This window comes from Pantherophis guttatus, chromosome 1 (genome assembly GCF_059756535.1).
Source record: "Pantherophis guttatus breed Tessera chromosome 1, ASM5975653v1, whole genome shotgun sequence".
NCBI lineage: Eukaryota > Metazoa > Chordata > Lepidosauria > Squamata > Colubridae > Pantherophis > Pantherophis guttatus.
In genome coordinates, this window is record NC_142063.1 from 301,090,040 (window position 1) to 301,107,377 (window position 17,338).

The window sequence follows — 17,338 nt, forward strand, 5'->3', positions numbered from 1 at the left end:
CTTGAGTTACAATGGCAGCTGGGACCAGAATTTCTGTCGCTAAGTGATACAGTCATAAAGCAGTGTCATGTTAGCAACAACAGTCCCGGCAGTCCTGGTTGCCATAACTCTGGAACTGTGCAGATCACTAAACGGGAAGAGGCAGGAGCCCCAGGCAAGCAGGGCAGTGGGTGAGAGCTATGGGAAGAAGACTGCTGCAGGCCGGCGCTAGGGAGAATGGATGGGTTGCAAGTGGCACTCATAATTTGATCATGTGACTACAGGGATGTGACAACCACCAACTTTCAGGACCAGTCAATAGGTCTACTCTTTTAAGCACCATAACCTGTGAATGGTGTATGTGTGTATGTGTGGGTGCGTGTAAAAAAATGTTAAACAAATGGCACTTATAAAGGCTTGCTTACTGGAGTTGTCATATACATTCTGGTAAGTGAAAATACTGTAACAAAAAAAGCTGCAGGAGTTGATAAAATGCCAGCTGCTTAAAGCCTTGCAAGATAATGCAGATGGTTACTAGTGGTTTGTAAGCAGTTAAGGAAAACACAGCAGTGACTAAAGGGAACTCCATACTAAAGGAGTTCAGACTTCCAAACAATTGCACTTCTCCCATGCTAGAAAAATAACACTCAAGATTTCATAGAATCATAGGGTTGAAAGGGAACTTCTAGTCCAACTCTTTGCCCAAAGCATGCTATTTCGGACAAATGATTATCCAATCATTTCTTGAAAACCTCAGTCAGTGTCCATTGTTTAATAGTTCTCATTGTCAGGAAATTTGCTTCTTGTCCTACCTGAAGTGCTGTGGAGAATAAATCAATGTCTTCTTCTCTGTGGCAGCCCTTCAAGTTTTGGAAGGTTGCTATCATGACTCCCTTCAGTTTCTCTCCATTAAGATAAACATATCTTTTAGCCATTCTTCATTGACTTTAATCTCCAGACATCTTATAATCTTTGTTGCTCTTCTCTGCATACTTTCCAGGGTCTTTTTTTGTATTGTGGTGATAGACCTCCACACAGTATTCCAAAGGTGGCCTCACTGGTGTCAGCTATTATGGATTTCATACTTACTAATAAGAGTGTAGAGATTGTAGGAACTTTTGAGAGTTCCTATGACTATGTCATAGTAGGATTCACCAAAATGCAGGCAAGGGTAATTGAATAAAGACTACTGTTCTAGATTTTAAAAGAGCGGACATCAACAAATTTAAGAGAAAAAATAGGAAGGTTTCTATGGAATATGCCAGAAAATAACCCCCCAAAAGGGGTTTTCTTGAGGAGTAAAAGGAAACTCAACGAAATGGTTGGCCCACTAATGGGAGAAGATGGCAAGATAGCAGCCAGCAGGGAGGAAGCAGAATTGCTCAATTCCTTTTTTGCAGCTGTCTTTAATTTTTTTAAAAATAGTCCAATCTGTCAAAAACAGCACGGTGGGAGACAGAAGAGGAATTCAGGTTAAGACAGGTAAGGAATTGGTTAGAAAATTCCTAGCTGCTCTGAATGAGTTCAAATCTCCTGGACTGGATGGTTTATACCCCAGTATACTGAAGGGGCTGGCAGGTTCCTGACATCAATAGCTGACAACTTTTATTAAGAGCCGTGTTGCACAGTGGTTAGAAGGCAGTACTTCAGGCTACTTCTGCTGGCTGCCTGCAATTTGGCAGTTTGAATCTCACCAGGCTCAAGGTTGACTCAGCCTTCCATCCTTCCGAGGTCGGTAAAATGAGGATCCAGATTGTCGGGGGCAATGTGCTGATTCTGTAAACCACTTAGGGAAGGCTGGAAAGCACCGTGAAGCGGTATACAAGTCTAAGTGCTATTGCTATTATCCAAAAGGTGGAGGAGGAAACAAGTTGTCAGGAACCTGTTCAATCTCCCACTACAGAATTTGTTTCTTAGTTGATATCTAAAGTCCCCCATTACTATACTGGTTTTTCCTGGATGCAGCTGATTTACGAAAAGTTCATCTATTTCCTCTGCTTGGTTGTGTGGCCTGTAGTACACACCTATAGCAAGGTCCTCTCCTCCTCCTGTTATATTCATCCACATACTTTCAAGAAGGCTTTCATTGTTGGCATCGTGAATTTCTCTATAAATGTATCAATTCTTTGCACATAATATAATTCCTCTTCTGTTTCTTTTGAACAAATTCTATTCTTCTAGTCATTCAAACTAGCAATTCTTAAACTTATATTTAAGAATCACCCATCTCCCTTGCAGAGGAATCCTGTACAGTGTACAACAAAATATTAAAAACATAACAATAGTATATAAAATTTAAAAGAGGTAAGGAATGTTAAAATTGATTAAAATATGGTGAGAGGCCTTCAGGGCACTAACTAGCCCGATGACAGCATGTTCTTCTATGTTCCCCAAGCAAGCATGGCAGAGCCATGTTCTTTTGACTTTCCTGATTATCCTACAAAGCTGAAATTCTAAAAATGGTATTATGAATTTGGCATTACTACTGTAACATGAAGAAACTGACACTTTAATAACATTTTTTCATATGCTCTTTAAAACCAAAAGAAACTTGTTCATAATTTCTCCTTTCAACAGCTATTTTAAAGGAATGCAGCCTGATTATTAAACAGATCAGAAATTCACTTGAATTGGATTCATTGTTTATTTTATTCTGTTCCTCCTGTGACAAAAAGGTGCACATTCTTGGATGACTGAAGCATTTGTGCTGCCCGCTCAACACCCACCACAGCGGCCAACTTCTGGGCATCATATTTGGAGTAAAATGCAGTACAAGTCAAGGTAGCCTCTCCCTCCATGCCTGCTAATTTTACCATATTGCAGATCTCACTATAGAAATGTGGATAGGTTGGCAGTTCATAAAAAATAAGGTTCTTGATGCCTCTAATGGAATACCTGAATAAAAAAACAACATAATACATGATTCCTCAAAAATATAAGCAGTATTTTTTTCTAGAATTTAAAATAACTGCACCTTAAATTAAAAAGATCAGAGGTCACAATGCCAGAGCCAGCAATTCCAAAAACTACAAACTCTCCCTTCCTTCCTCATTCCTAGCTAATGTTTTGTTTACAATCCATTTTAGCATTAAGGAAGTTAAAGATACAACACTGAAAAATAGAACTACACTCTAAATATTGGCAGGATTGGGCACCCCATCTCCTGAAGACTGTGGAACTCTTGTCTTTTTACCCAGTTGAATCCTGCTGTCAAAATACACTAAAATATTGTCAATATGGCTACACATTTCATCATCTTTTTTCAAAATAAAAGCTAAATAACTACTCTAAGTCTACACTAGGCTTCACTTTACCACTTTGCTATTAGCTTCCTCAAACACATTCAAAATAGTCAAATTTGCCACTGCTTTCTGCAGAGACGAAACTACCGTTTTTTATAGTTCTGACAGCGATTGTTACCTCAACATGTTTTGGGTCCACATGGTCCTCATCTTTGCCATGTAATTTATTCCATGCCAGAACTGAGGTCTATATTCTGTGAGTAACACAGGCTTATATCAATATCAGTTTCTTCTCTTCCATCCAAATCTATTGGATATGCATAGCGTCCTCAACATTTCCTCAATTACCCATACTCTGAGATCCAACAAGAGAGTCATCTCTGGGTTCCATCCATAAGAGAGTGCCATCTAGCAGGACACAGGAGGAAGTACTTTTCTGCCATGGAGCCCATGTTTTAGAATATTTCCCTCTCCTCGTTGGTCACAAGGCATTAAAAACTTGCCTTTACTATCAAGTCTGGGTTCCTAATTCTGTGGATGAGCCTGCTGTCTGGTTATACTGATTGTGCAGTGTTTGATTATTCTCAGCTGTTATTTTATGGTGTCTAATGTTATTTATGTTTTAATTATTGGCTATGTTTTTATTTTGTTTTATTAGCTGCCTAGAAACATGCGTATGAGATGGCTGATCATATAAATATATTAAACAAATAAATAAACTAAAACTTGCTATGCTGTGTGGTCAAACAGTAAGGTTTCATTTCAATTTAGGAAAGAAAACAATTTTTAACTTATCATTGTATGTTTGCTACTAGAGAATTTAGGACTGAGAAATCCCCAGGATGTAATTAGTCTCAAACATGCTGTCCATGTGCTCTTCCACTTTCAGCAAACTGATTTAGAAAGTGACAAATACATAATATGTCACACCAATACTATAATCACAGAATAATCACTTATCATCTTTATGATTCACAAACCTCTTTAGGAAACTGACATCCATCTAATTTACAATGTTGGTTCAAGATATAAAAATGAATCACACAGTGTATTTTTATCATTGGGCAATAATTTCTAGACTATATTTTATTTAGCACTGAAAAAAAAGGAAGATTTATATCTAAGAAATATTAGCTTTTAACACATTAAGAATTGAAACTGACTGTAGAGCCTTTGGGAAGTTGTCTGTTCTTTATAAAATGCCATATAAATAAGATAGCGAGAAATAATATGACAATTTATTTGAAGTAAATATAACTATAATTTCCCACTTTCCTCTTATTCTGAAAGAATGGACACTATGTCAATGCAACTCACCTTTTATAAAAATGGAATCGCTCTGTGATAATTAGAAATTGTTTTTCTCCACTTAGGAATAAATGCCTTGCCCTACAAATGCCAGATTTACTGGAGTATTCACAAATGTGTGCAAAATTGAGTTCTTCCTTCTTGAAATAATTCCGAAGCCGCACATAATCAAAATAGGATGGAACATAGATGAGTGTGTGTGTCATGATTGCATCCCGATACTCAGGTAACACTTTGTCAATGAAAAAGTTAAACCTGATCAAGAAATACAAATGATAAACTGGTTGGTTTCAAAATTTAACTTCCCAACTTCTAATTCATATGTAATTTTCAGAATTCTCAGCTGGAAGTACCAAGGCAAATCTCAATTTAACTGGAAGGCATCAGACTGGAGAAAAAGCAGATCAAATATGGAACAAATGCCAAATATTTTAGTCTCCACTTATTGTTATACATCAGGCCTCTCACTTTTTCTCAAATGCAGTGCCATATATTTTGTCAAGCAGGATCAGGAAATTAAAACTTCAAGAGGTAACTGGGCAGAAAAAAATGCTCTGGTATAGGGGAATTCTGTTCAGGTTTCCTCCCATTCCCCAAATTGCATCAATTGGCATTCATTGTCCACTATGCAAGCCCCATTCTCATGAGTTCTGAAGGCAGAGGGATCACACTTTAGAACTTTTTAAATAGGTTATTTTTACTACTGCAAAATTGAAAACTCCATCCCCCACCCCACCCCCATATCTGCTAACACCCTCTTCAATATGTGAATGGCCTATTTTTTTGTGTTAGAAATCGTTCTTCCTGTACAGGACAATTTATTATTATGTAGCCTAGCAGCATTCAATGCAAGCAATCCAGACCTTTATATTATACAACATAACAATTATATTTTAAAGCATCAATATTTTCTTGCACAGTACACTCCAGCAAATGTGTAGCTGCTATCCATTGCTCAGAGCATTAAAGAAGTACATACCTCGCATCTATTACAGAAACAGAGCTGTCAGCTTCTAGCTTCCGAAAAACATGAGGAAGCTGTACTACAACATGACTAATTGACCCTGTCAAGGGTACGATCCTTACAGCTACCTGCAAGACACAATTGAATCTGTGAGATAAAAGTAACATTAGATTGGAATGTTACATCCAAATATTCGGTCAAGAAAATAAGAAATGGTTTGATAGAATAATCTAATTTAGAAACTGGCATCTAACAATGACTTGTTAGATGTCTTAGAAGCAAGCCAGCAAGATATGGTAAGGCTGATAGCCAGTTATCTGGTATTAAGGTTTACTACTGCTTATGAACATGGGAGTCTTTACTGAATTGCCATTAATATTAATTACTAAGTATTTATAATTCTCTGAGAATTTGTCAAATCTCTTTACAACCTTTTCAACTAGAGTGTAATGGTGAAGCATAGCATTCAAAAAACAGATCAATAATTATCTACTAGGTGGGAACTATAGGAACTGATGTCATTCACATCTGAAGATCATGAGGTAGGAAATACTGCTTTACATAATCCTCAATAGTAGGCATGGCTTCAGATTTTGTTACTTCTCCCTCCTAAGATAAGAGGAAAGAGATTTTCTTTGCAAACATTTCTATTTTGCTTGTAGTACTAAACTACTTGAAATATTATAGTAGTTAATGTTTTTTACATCTCTATTTAGCAGCTATTTTTCCACTGTGAGAAGATGCCAAAACAAATAAGTTATGTTGCGCAACATGTAAATGGAATTTATTGTTCTCAGATGTGGTGACAGCGATCAATTTAGTTGGTGTTAAAAGAGTTCTGATCAAATCAGGAAGAAATGATCTACTGTATATCATCAATCAGCACAGTGGCATTTGTTGAATATCAGACGTAGGGAGTAACGAAGAAAGTGGGCTATCACATATTTTATTCCTATGTGTGATCTGGCTGAATGTATATGAGTTACCATTATGGGATACAGAAATTCAATAGCAGGACTCTTCCCTGTCTCCCACAGCGAGCTGCTGCCACGTCTCAGAACTGCTTTTCTCTCCACAGATACTTTTGTTCTCTCCTTGTCAAATTTAGGTGGAAAAGTATAAATATGGTTGTCCTTGTAGAATAATTATTTGATCTCAAGGGCACTATTTGTGATCCTTATTTTACACAAAGGTTTGTTTTATATAAGAAAGTTGGGATGTTGAACCAGAATATTTGTGCTAAGAGAGGATATATAAAACCTACGTACAATATCTCTTTTATAGATAGTAAATCATAAACACAAAATTCAGTATCAGTTTAGCAACACTAAATAAAAGTAGCAATTCACAGAAAGTTCAGATTGTTTGGGAACATTAAACCACGTGAATACAATGCACACAAGTTTCTGCAGTTTTCTTGGCAAGTTTTCAGAAGTGGCTTGTGATTGTTTATTTCCTAGGTTGACTGGCCCAAGATCACCCAACTGGCTTTGTCCCTATGGTGGGACTAGAATTCATGGACATCCATTTCTAGCCTGGTGTTTTTTATCCACTACACCAAACAAGGTTTCAGAAAGTTTTATACTGGTCTGAACATTTCTTATTACTACTTCCACTTTTAACAATACTTAATGGTTATACTCTTCCAAACACTTCAATGGCTACTGTTACATCAGTGAACTAACCTGCCCCCTGTAATTGAAGCAATGCTTATTGAAGATAGAACTGATCTGAGGATGATGGAGGGCACTGAAGAGAAGTGTCTGCCGATAATACTTGGACCAATTATTCAGACTGAACATTCGTACTCGTGAAAAATCCACCCCATGAGATTCCAAAGGTAATAGATTCATGTGGTTAATCAGGTGCTGCAAGCAGAATAATGGTTAAAACATAGTAAGAATGTATCATTCTATTTCAGTGTACAGAAAAAGGAAAATGAAGAACCTCTCCCAAAGTCCATGTATTGCATGAAAGAGAAAAACAATCTGAATAGTTGTTTGGCACATTAAATTAGATAAGCACAACAACAGCTTTGATGGTTTAGACTTCACCTACTACTGCAAAATGTTTTAATTTTTTTTTCAGACTTCACTTAATCAACACTGAAGACGGCATCTAAAACATTAAAGACATCTATTTCTACAAAATATGCTAGTGTCCACAGTAGTGTTTCTCAACGTTGGCAATTTTTAAGATATGTGGATTTCAACTCCCATAATTCCTCAGATAGCAAGAAACACTAGGCTATATAAACATGATTTATGTTAATGCAGTTTTGGAAAGCGTAACAAAATACATTTTAGCTGGTGCTATTGATCCTCAACCAATCAACAAAAAAACAATCTAGAGTAAATAGGGAGAGTAAAAAGCTTTTTCTATTTTTCCATGTTTCCTATGATTTTCAGCAGTATTGTGCAGACCTCCTCTCAGTCCCCCATGAAAGCACTCCCTATAATTTTCTAGCACCAAAGCTTTCAGCAATGCTTATGATTACGAATATATACATTTTCAGAAAAATATTAAGGTGCATTTCATTCAAACGAAAAACAGTTAAAGATCTAAAATCTAGCCTCTGTGTGAGGCATTTCACATCTGGTTGTTATAGTTACACAGCATATTCTGGTTTTAAAAAAGTGAAAAGGGATTACCAAAACATGTTCCCAGTTTTGCATCAGGTAAATGTCAGCTTCATCAATTATAAGAATTTCTATTGAGGAGAGGAAATCATAGTCTCGCTTGTTCTCCCCTTCAGCTCCTATCACTGTTCTCAAGCCAAGGGGAGACGCAATGATAATGTCCGAGGAGTAAAACGGGGCATACAACCGCATGCTCTTCTGAAAAACTGCAACACCTGTTCAGATGCAATACAAACATATCAGCCAGTCTCTGATTATATATTTAACCACAGGATTCTTCCCTACAATATCCCATAAGAGTTAAGGCAAATTTCTGCATTTTGTGATGGGCCAAAGGGACTCCAAGAAGCTACCATAGGAACAGGCAATCTGAGGCCCTCCAAACATTCTGGAACAATTCCCATCTACACTGGTCAGAATGGCCTAATGAACTGAGGAAAGTATTTAAAATATCTGGAAGGTATCAGGTTATGAATCCAGTCCTCAAGAAGCTACTGATTTATCCAATTAATGCCCCTTTAGGAATTTTACAGTGGATGAGCCATCTTTAAGGCAAAATGTTAAAAAGAAGGTTATAATGAAACCCTTTTAAGAATGACACAAAGCTACCCTTTTCCCCTAAAATAAGACATCCCCTGATAAGCCCAATCGGGCTTTTGAGCACATACACTAAAATAACACACACCCCTGAAAATAAACTCCCAAAAATATTTAAACCCATGTGCAGCCAGCCCCCGCCATTTCCTCTGGTTTCCTCCATGCGCCCCAAAATAATAAGACCTCCCCAAAAATAAGGCCAAGTGCTTATTTCAGGGTTCAAAAAATATAAGACAGGGTTTTATTTTTGGGGAAATGCGGTAGATTCAAAGATTACTCCCTCAGAAAAATCCAACAAAAGAAAAAAAAACTGGATGTATTCAAACATTATTTTAAACCATAATAAAAGAAGTTGGTGCATGCCAGTCATTCCTCAAATAACTCAGTTATTTGAACCTGAGATCAGAAACCAGATTTCTAAAATCTTGTTTAAAATTACCTATGAATCTTGGCTTATATATTATTTATTAACATTTAACCAGATTTCATTTTAACTGTAACTTCTATTACTGTACCCAACAAACAGAATACAAAGTAGAAACAATCTGTACCGGCAGAGTACAAACTATAAAACTGCAACCACAGCAATATCGAAAGATATACAAATATTAAACATTACCTATTCTGAAATGGTCATCAATGTTTCCAGCAAAGGTGGCTTCATAATCTTCAGGCCTTTTCAGATTTGGCGGCTTCTCTTCTGGGTCTGAACCAAATTCCCCCTTAAACCGTTTTTTATTACTTACATCAATTTTCTTTTGACTTGCCGATTCAAGGAGGGCAATTAAAATATGTACTACACGTAAAGCAGATTCTCGGAAGGGGACCACCATCAACACCTTGTCAGGAAAATGCAAATTCAATTATTCTATTATTTAAATTCATGACATTTTCTTAACTTTGGGGATGGGGGCAGTTAGGGGAAACTGTAGAAATTCTTATCTATCACTTTCTTTTTAAAAAAGTGCTATATTCTTATTTAGTGTGGTCTGCAAGGATACTGCAAGTCTATTTAGTTGACTGCACTGTCAGCTATCTGCAGTGGAGACTCTCATTTTAAGATATTGATAAAGGTATGGTTTCCAGGTGATGAACATATATTAAGGGTATTTTTTCACCTTTGGTCTAGTGAGACCTTGATCCCTGAGGGCATCTTCATCCACTCCAGCTTCTTGGTCCCGTCGCTTGGCATTGTTGCCAAGCACCTGTGTATTAGCCTTCAAGACATGGTTCAAGGCATGGAGGCAATAGACATGCCGCAATTCTTCCCCATTTTTTAAAGCAGTCCTTCCTGGGTAAAACAAATCCTTGTATGAATTCATAATGCAGAAGAGCTCTTTTTGCAGCGGGCTAAATAGCTGGTCTTTTGATTTTGTCTGAGCAGAAAGCAATTGTCTGTTCACTTTTGGCCAAGTTGACTTTAATGGCTTGCAAAGATGAAGATGTTCCAGATCAACTTCTTTACTTGGATTAATCACTCCAAATTTTTCCAACTTGGAAGAAAAAACTAATTGACCCAGTACTGGCCACTGAAAGAAAAAAAAAAATAAGGCAACAGAACTTTAGCCTAGCCTCTCCTGAACGATGAAACCCTGAACTGTATATTCAGGGTATCCACAGGGAGTGGTCGAAGACATCAAGGGTGTCAACATAGTATCTACAACCAAGCATCCAAAGCCTCACCAACACATGTAAAAAGGGCGTTGTTTTTGATCCCCTCCCTGTAAGACACTCCTGAACCCATTCATCTCCTTGCAACCTCCTGCATGCCTCAAAAATAGAGTGCACACTCTGAGCCCCAAGGCTGCAAAAGATATTCAAAATAAGATTCCACGTTATAACAATGTGGAAGAACAGGGACATTCACAAATAATAAGGGCATTAATCATATCAGTTGTATTTAATACATTTTTCCCTCCATCCTGTCCCATCTATTTTTCTGGAACCAGCTTCAGCAGCTACTCAAAGAATAAGAGATCCTCTCCTGATTTTGAGAAGGTTCAAGGATATATTACCTCAACTTGGCTGGTCAATTTTGAGCACACAACACTTTTATCTATTTCTTCTTGTTCCAGCTCTTTATCCATGTGGCATTTAAATGGATCTGTGTCAAGAAATAAACATATGTTTCTGACTGACTATTTCAGAAACTGAAATTAGGATTTAGTTTGCAAGCACTCAAAAGAAGGTAGCAAGTGAAAAAGATGATTAGATGATTCTATCAATTATTCCAAACTATCAAACCGAAAATGCATTATATAGCTCAGGGTTTCATTATCCAACTAGGTAACATCATCAATGCGAGTGTGCCCTCCCCCACATACACTGGCAGGGCAAGCTAGTGTTTATAAACAGGCAGCAAACCCTGAGCTTGAAGGATTGGGTGGGATCCCTTGGACAGAAATCCTCAAATTAAAGGGAACACAAGAGAGTTGGGAATTTCTCAAAATAAGATACTAAAGTATAATTATACACCATTCCAAAGAGTAAAACAAATGAACAAGTGGCAGTTTAGCAAAATATGAGATGTTCAACTGAGCTAAGAGTTAAAAGGGATATGTAGAGAAAACAGAAGATGGGGATAATCATCAAGTAGGTGATTGTGGGTAGAACCACCAGCTGAAGGGAAGTGGAGTGGACCCACCAAGGTGAGTAAAGAGACATTCCAATTTAGAGCTGTTCATGCAGGGGAGGAAATCTTTGAGATTAAACCCTTAGGTCTCTGACTGCCATTTCTCAAGGGAAGACAGAAAGTCTGGCAAGATTCTTATAATGTAATGATCAACAATAAAATCTTTGTTTGGGTCTATCCATGAGTGGTTCTGGTTACTTGTGCTAAGCACTGTCTCAGTAAATAGCTATTGCAAATAGTTATGGAAAGGCTAACATACAAAGGGGGTTTAGACTCTCAAGTGAAGCTAAAAGCAACAAAAAGGAATTATTGGCTGTATCAGTAGTAAAAGAAAGAAGAGGTGGAACCACTGCTAGAAGATAATAGAATTTTGACAGGTGTCAACTCTTACTTTGCCTTTCCCAATTATATTAAAATAGAAATAAGCAGACAAACTGACAAAAACAGTAACCCAAGGTAAATAAAGGGATTGTAAAGGACTGTCTGGTTTATATGAAGAAGTTTAAGTCTCAAGGACTAGACCACTTAGCAAATGTTTAAGCTCCAATTCATAAATTGCAGAATCTTGGTTTAAAAAATACACAACTCAATTGACAAATAATCGTCTTTCCTTTGTGTTATTTTTTAAAAAAATCAAAGACAACTATGACATTACCATCTGTTACTTTTGCAGAAGGTGTTCTTTCTTTGACATTTGCAGCACACTCTTCATCGATAAAATTGGTTTCCAGATTAAACTCAAGTTCAAGTTGGACATCTGTACACTCTTCAGCAGCTTCACACTGTAAATCCTGAAGAGCATCCGAACCTGTAGGCTCCTCTTCGCTATTTTCCATTAGGGATGTTTCTTTATTTAGAACAAACAAAAAGAAAAAGAGAAACAGGTTGCATTTGTTCAAGAGCCAATGTCCATGATTGGTTTGAGATCAACAACTTGAGGTTCCTTTTAGAAAGTGTAAACTTCCATTTAATCTTAAATTACTAGTTGAGAGTGAATTACAATAAATTAATGCAACCGTGATAATTCTTAAGTCTTTTCCTCTAAGAAATTATCTTCCTCGTTTTCTGCCTTCTTCCCTTTAGACCAATGTTCATCAATGGAGACATGAAAAATGAATTGAACTACATCTCCCAGTATTCCAAACATTGTAAGTATTTCCCTTATAGGCTCTGGAAGGTAAGAACTATAGTCCAACGCAAAGAACCAGGCTATACAGATCGCCTTCATATTAACTAAAGTTAACAAGACTTGTCTATGGAGATTCTCAAGCAACCAGGTCATGATTGTCCCAAAGGTGCTTTTTCAAAAGGCAATAGGAAAAAACAAAGGAAGTCCAGTTGCCTTTGAAAAAGCACCTTTGGGTACCAGACTTTTGAGATGCAAAAGTCTAACTAATCACTGCACGGGATGAAAGAGTTAAAGTTTTCTGTATGCCTTAGCTGCCATCTAATGGATTTTAAAGCCCTAACAACTAGAACTAAACAGGGATTGAATCTGTTTTATTATTATTATTATATAGGGCTATCCAGTGATTATTACACAGGAATAAAAAATACTAAGAACTTATTTTTATCAAGTAATAGTCATCCATATTTTTGTACCACAGATCTCATAGTCCTATTATTACATATACCTCCTAAATAATATACCCAATTTCTCCCTTTCAAGCTATTTTAGTGATAGGCACAAATATTAAAAAGCAAACCTTATTGAAAAAAGTGCAATTTAAGTATAAATACGCACTATTTTGCAATGCTTGTCTTAAAATACTAATTTTCAATCCTCCAATTGGTGTATTGATAAGGAAGAAGCCAATTGTTGCCTGCCTATTGGAATTTCTTGGAAATAAGTGCCTCCTATTATTGAAATGAAGGAAAATGCCCTTTGTCAGATTTAATAAAGTTGATTTATTTGGAAAAAAATCACCATAGGAATCTAAGATACTTCGTTGTTCTCTATTCCATGGAGTTTCATATAATTAGCTGCAAGCAAACCCAGAATTTTCCTGTTTCTTGCAATATTTCATTTTTATCTTAGAACACATTGATCTATCCCCTCTGGGATGGTTAATCCCTTTACAGAAATAAATATGTTAAAATAGAAAGTGTTCTTATGCATCCATTTAGAATCCCTTAGAAACCACCATATATAATAAACCAAACCAAACCAAACCAAACCAAACCAAACCAAACCAAACCAAACCAAACCAAACCAAACCAAACCAAACCAAACCAAACCAAACCAAACCAAACCAAACCAAACCAAACCAAAGAATACCTGATTCTTGGTGAGGCACTTTTATTTTGTTGCCGTCATCCTCCATTTCTTTCTCATCCCCAAGCTCATCCACTTCTGGATCTTCTTGGGAACTATCTTCTGATTCATCTCCTTCATCCTCATTGTCTGAACAGACAGATGTTTTTAATGTGGCCAGTAGTTTGTGATACACTGGGATTTGTTCTGAATCACTTTCCACATCATTTTCTGAGCTAGACTGCTCAGAATTTTCATTCTAATAATGGAAATGGAAAAACATTCCAGTACATACATGAGACAATATAAACACAAGACATTCTACACAAGTTTCACAGGATTAGTAGCCTGTGAGAGGGATAACCTGTAGTGTTCCAGATGTTGATGAAATTCAGCTTTCAGCAGCAATACTTGCCAATAACCAATTATGAGAGATGCTGGGAAGCCATGTCTGGCCTTTTCAAGCAATTTCAAAACATTCTTGAGAGAGAATTTGCAGGTCAAATCAAAATTCTTTTGATTAACTATGATAATACTGATCCTAGACCATCATGCATAAGATCAACTCTCAGGAGTCCTAGGATCTATTGCTTATTCCTGGAATCCCTAGACAAGATAAGAATAATGGAGCTGTTCTCCAAGAAGGCACTTAGACAAAAATAGGCAAATCTATTTGTAACTATTATTTTTTAATTGTCATAGGCAAGCTCTACAATTAATAATTCAGCCACAAAGAACAGTTTTCTCCATTTAGTCAAAGTTATTTTCTCTGACATTAAAAATACAATTTTTAAAAATTGTTAGAATTTAAAATGATAAAAAATATACACTTCGAAGTGTTTAGACACATGTGATCCTGGAACCCCAGAATGTATAGCCCTGATTATAGCAAACGTTGCTGAGAGAAGAACGGAAATGCCCTTTGAAATTTCTGTATTATTAGTACAATAAAAATACAAAACTGTAAAAAAAAAAAAAGTGCAATTTATAATGAAAAAAAAAAGAGAGAAGATTTTGCCATCTGGCATGAAGACAAAAAAAGCAAAGATGGGAACCTTTTACTTTATTAATTGAAAATCTTATTTACAGAATTAGCCAAATAGTGTGCATTATAAGTTTCTTATTAATGCTATTCATTAGTAATATAATAAAACAGGCAAATATGATAAGAGATAGCAATATTCCTACCAGTTCACAAATCTGAGTTGGTTTTTCTTTCCCAGAAACCCTGAAAAGAAATAATTTAAATTAGTTCCATTTCATTATCTGATAAACCTAAAAATATTACAGGTCATAATAACTGAAATAACGAAGAGAATGCATATTTTAGCAAATTAAGGAATTAATAGCATTGAAATGCATAGTGCTGTATTATATGATTTTATCTTCTGACTGAACAACAATGGCCTTCAAAGTATGGGATGTCCACTATATGGTTCATTCACACATGCTGCTTCCTATGGAGCAAAGATGACCTACTAACCATTTGAAAGACATATTATCACAATATTATCACTAGCTCATCTCTAGCTGTTGCTGAATCAATCTGAAATTGGCTTCACATGTTCTGGTATGAAAGTGACACAAAACTTCTCAAGCAGACAATTCAGAGCACACTGAAAAGAAGCCTCAGGAAGACATGGTCAGGGTCAGCAACTTCCTAACTCCCACGTGGCCAGAACACTTGCTGCCCTATCCAATTTATCATATTTGTATAGAATATGAATTTGACTCTGGGCAGTGTACAATACTTAAAATAACCCAGTTCCTGATCATTGCACCTCAATGGTTATTTCATCAGTGTCAGTGAGCTTTATAAGTTTATTTCCTGGCAAGAACTCTTAGGATTAAGACAAACATAATGCTTCTAATGCTTTCTCGAAATGTTAGAAATGCCCAAAATTCCTGAACAAAATGATAGTGGAATGAATGCCCTATAACAAGAACCAATGCTTTGATCATACATTTTCAACAGCTTTAGATCAATCTACTTCTTTAGATCAATCTACTTCTGCAAAGATGAACCACTACTTGCCAACCCTCTCAACCGCCCTCAAGACAGAGCACAAGCTGAGACCCTGGGAAACCAGGGTTATATGGCCAGGGTTAGATGGTTCCTTAGTAGCCTGCAGCAGTCTGGCAATAGTGAGATAAGATTCAACTTCCAATGCAATTGGTTTTGGGGCAGAGAAGGAGTGGTGTATCTCCTCGTTACCAGAGTGCAGTAGGTGAGTGGTCTATGAAATTAAGGATATTGTAGCCATCATTTCATAGAGCAGTATTCTCAATTTTTTTCCACTATAAATATCACAAACTTTATTTAGAATATACTTGCAAGTATCATTCAACAATAAAAGGAATACCGTTTATTGTTTTGTAAACAAATACATTAAATAAAGTGCCCAGGGCTCTTTGGGGTTAGAATAGAATAGAATAGAATTTTTTATTGGCCAAGTGTGATTGACACACAAGGAATTTGTCTTGGTGCATATGCTCTCAGTGTACATAAAAGAAAAGACACTTCATCAAGAATCATAAGGTACAACACTTAATGATCGTCATAGGGTACAAATAAGCAATCAGGAAACAATATCAATATAAATCATAAGGACACAAGCAACAAAATTACAGTCATTAAGTGGAAGGAGATGGGTGGTGGGAACGATGAGAAGATTAATAGTAATGCAGACTTAGTAACTAGTTTGACAGTGTTGAGGGAATTATTTGTTTAGCAGAGTGATGGCGTTTGGGAAAAAACTGTTCTTGTGTCTAGTTATTCTGGTGTGCAGTGCTCTATAACGTCGTTTTGAGGGTAGGAGTTGAAACAGTTTATGTCCAGGATGTGAGGGGTCTGTAGATATTTCCAAAGCCCTCTTTTCGACTCGTGCAGTATACAGGTCCTCAATGGAAGGCAGGTTGGTAGCAATTAATAAAGTGCAGTTATGTTTTCCTTAGCCTACACAATATGCTGGCATTTTATGCCTACCTGAACTAAGCCATTCCTGGGTCCACAACTAGCAAAGACTTCTGCTGACAATGAGTCAGGGAAAAGGCAATGAAGACCAATAATGAAACAGGGAAGGAAAGGGTGTTCTCGTCCAGACGGGTATTTAATGCCTTGCTACTCGGAAGAAACTCATACAAACCCTGCCTGCTTCTTTGACAGAGGAGGATGCGGAGTGGAGAAAGGGAACGTATCTCAATGGGCACAAATAAAGACTCCGGGGAAATGATGCAATGGGCGCCGTCAGCTCTCGGCTCAGAGGCGATTTTAGAACCCGGCCGGCTTACCGATCATAAAAAGGGTGCTCCTCCCCAAAATCCTTGAGATGCTTCTTTTGCTTCTTGCTTAAGTGGCTGATCAGCTGCTGGCGCTGCTGGCGAGCTTTCCTCTTCCCCATCTCTGTAAACTTCCTACTCCGGCTCCCACGTGGTTCCCTTCCTGCAACCTTTTACGGCCCTAGCCACGCAGAGTCAGGTTCCTCTTGCGACAGACTCCTCCCCAGATTTGGTTGCCGTAGAAGTCAGGCTTGCTGGGGAATTCTGGGAGTTGAAGTCCACACGTGGTTAAGGTTGAGAAACACCGGCTCTTCTCCCACAACGACGACAGTGGGCGGAGTTTGACTTGGGTCTTTCTCCAACAAGAATTGGGGTTTTCTTTTCAAAATGCTGTCTTTTTTTAAACCCTTTTAATAACCTGTAATATGAATTGCCTATGCACAC

The 17,338-nt window shown here is 37.1% G+C and overlaps 1 protein-coding gene and 1 long non-coding RNA gene across 2 annotated transcripts; one reads left to right on the forward strand and one right to left on the reverse strand.

Moving 5' to 3' along the window:
* Positions 1-2,609: 2,609 nt before the first annotated feature.
* UTP25 (UTP25 small subunit processome component) lies at positions 2,610-17,124 on the reverse strand. The gene is made up of 12 exons (XM_034427720.2): positions 16,907-17,124; positions 14,804-14,843; positions 13,640-13,874; positions 12,017-12,208; positions 10,745-10,833; positions 9,848-10,258; positions 9,349-9,568; positions 8,145-8,347; positions 7,179-7,361; positions 5,509-5,621; positions 4,539-4,784; positions 2,610-2,874 (listed from the first exon to the last, which is right to left on the reverse strand). Exons 1-12 carry the CDS (start codon positions 17,014-17,016, stop codon positions 2,628-2,630), a joined length of 2,289 nt encoding a protein of 762 aa, XP_034283611.2. The 5' UTR covers positions 17,017-17,124; the 3' UTR covers positions 2,610-2,627.
* LOC117671667 (uncharacterized) lies at positions 8,535-15,694 on the forward strand. Its single transcript, XR_004592968.2, has 3 exons — positions 8,535-8,572; positions 12,445-12,509; positions 15,615-15,694. It is a non-coding gene; the product is annotated as an uncharacterized LOC117671667 (long non-coding RNA).
* Positions 17,125-17,338: the final 214 nt, after the last annotated feature.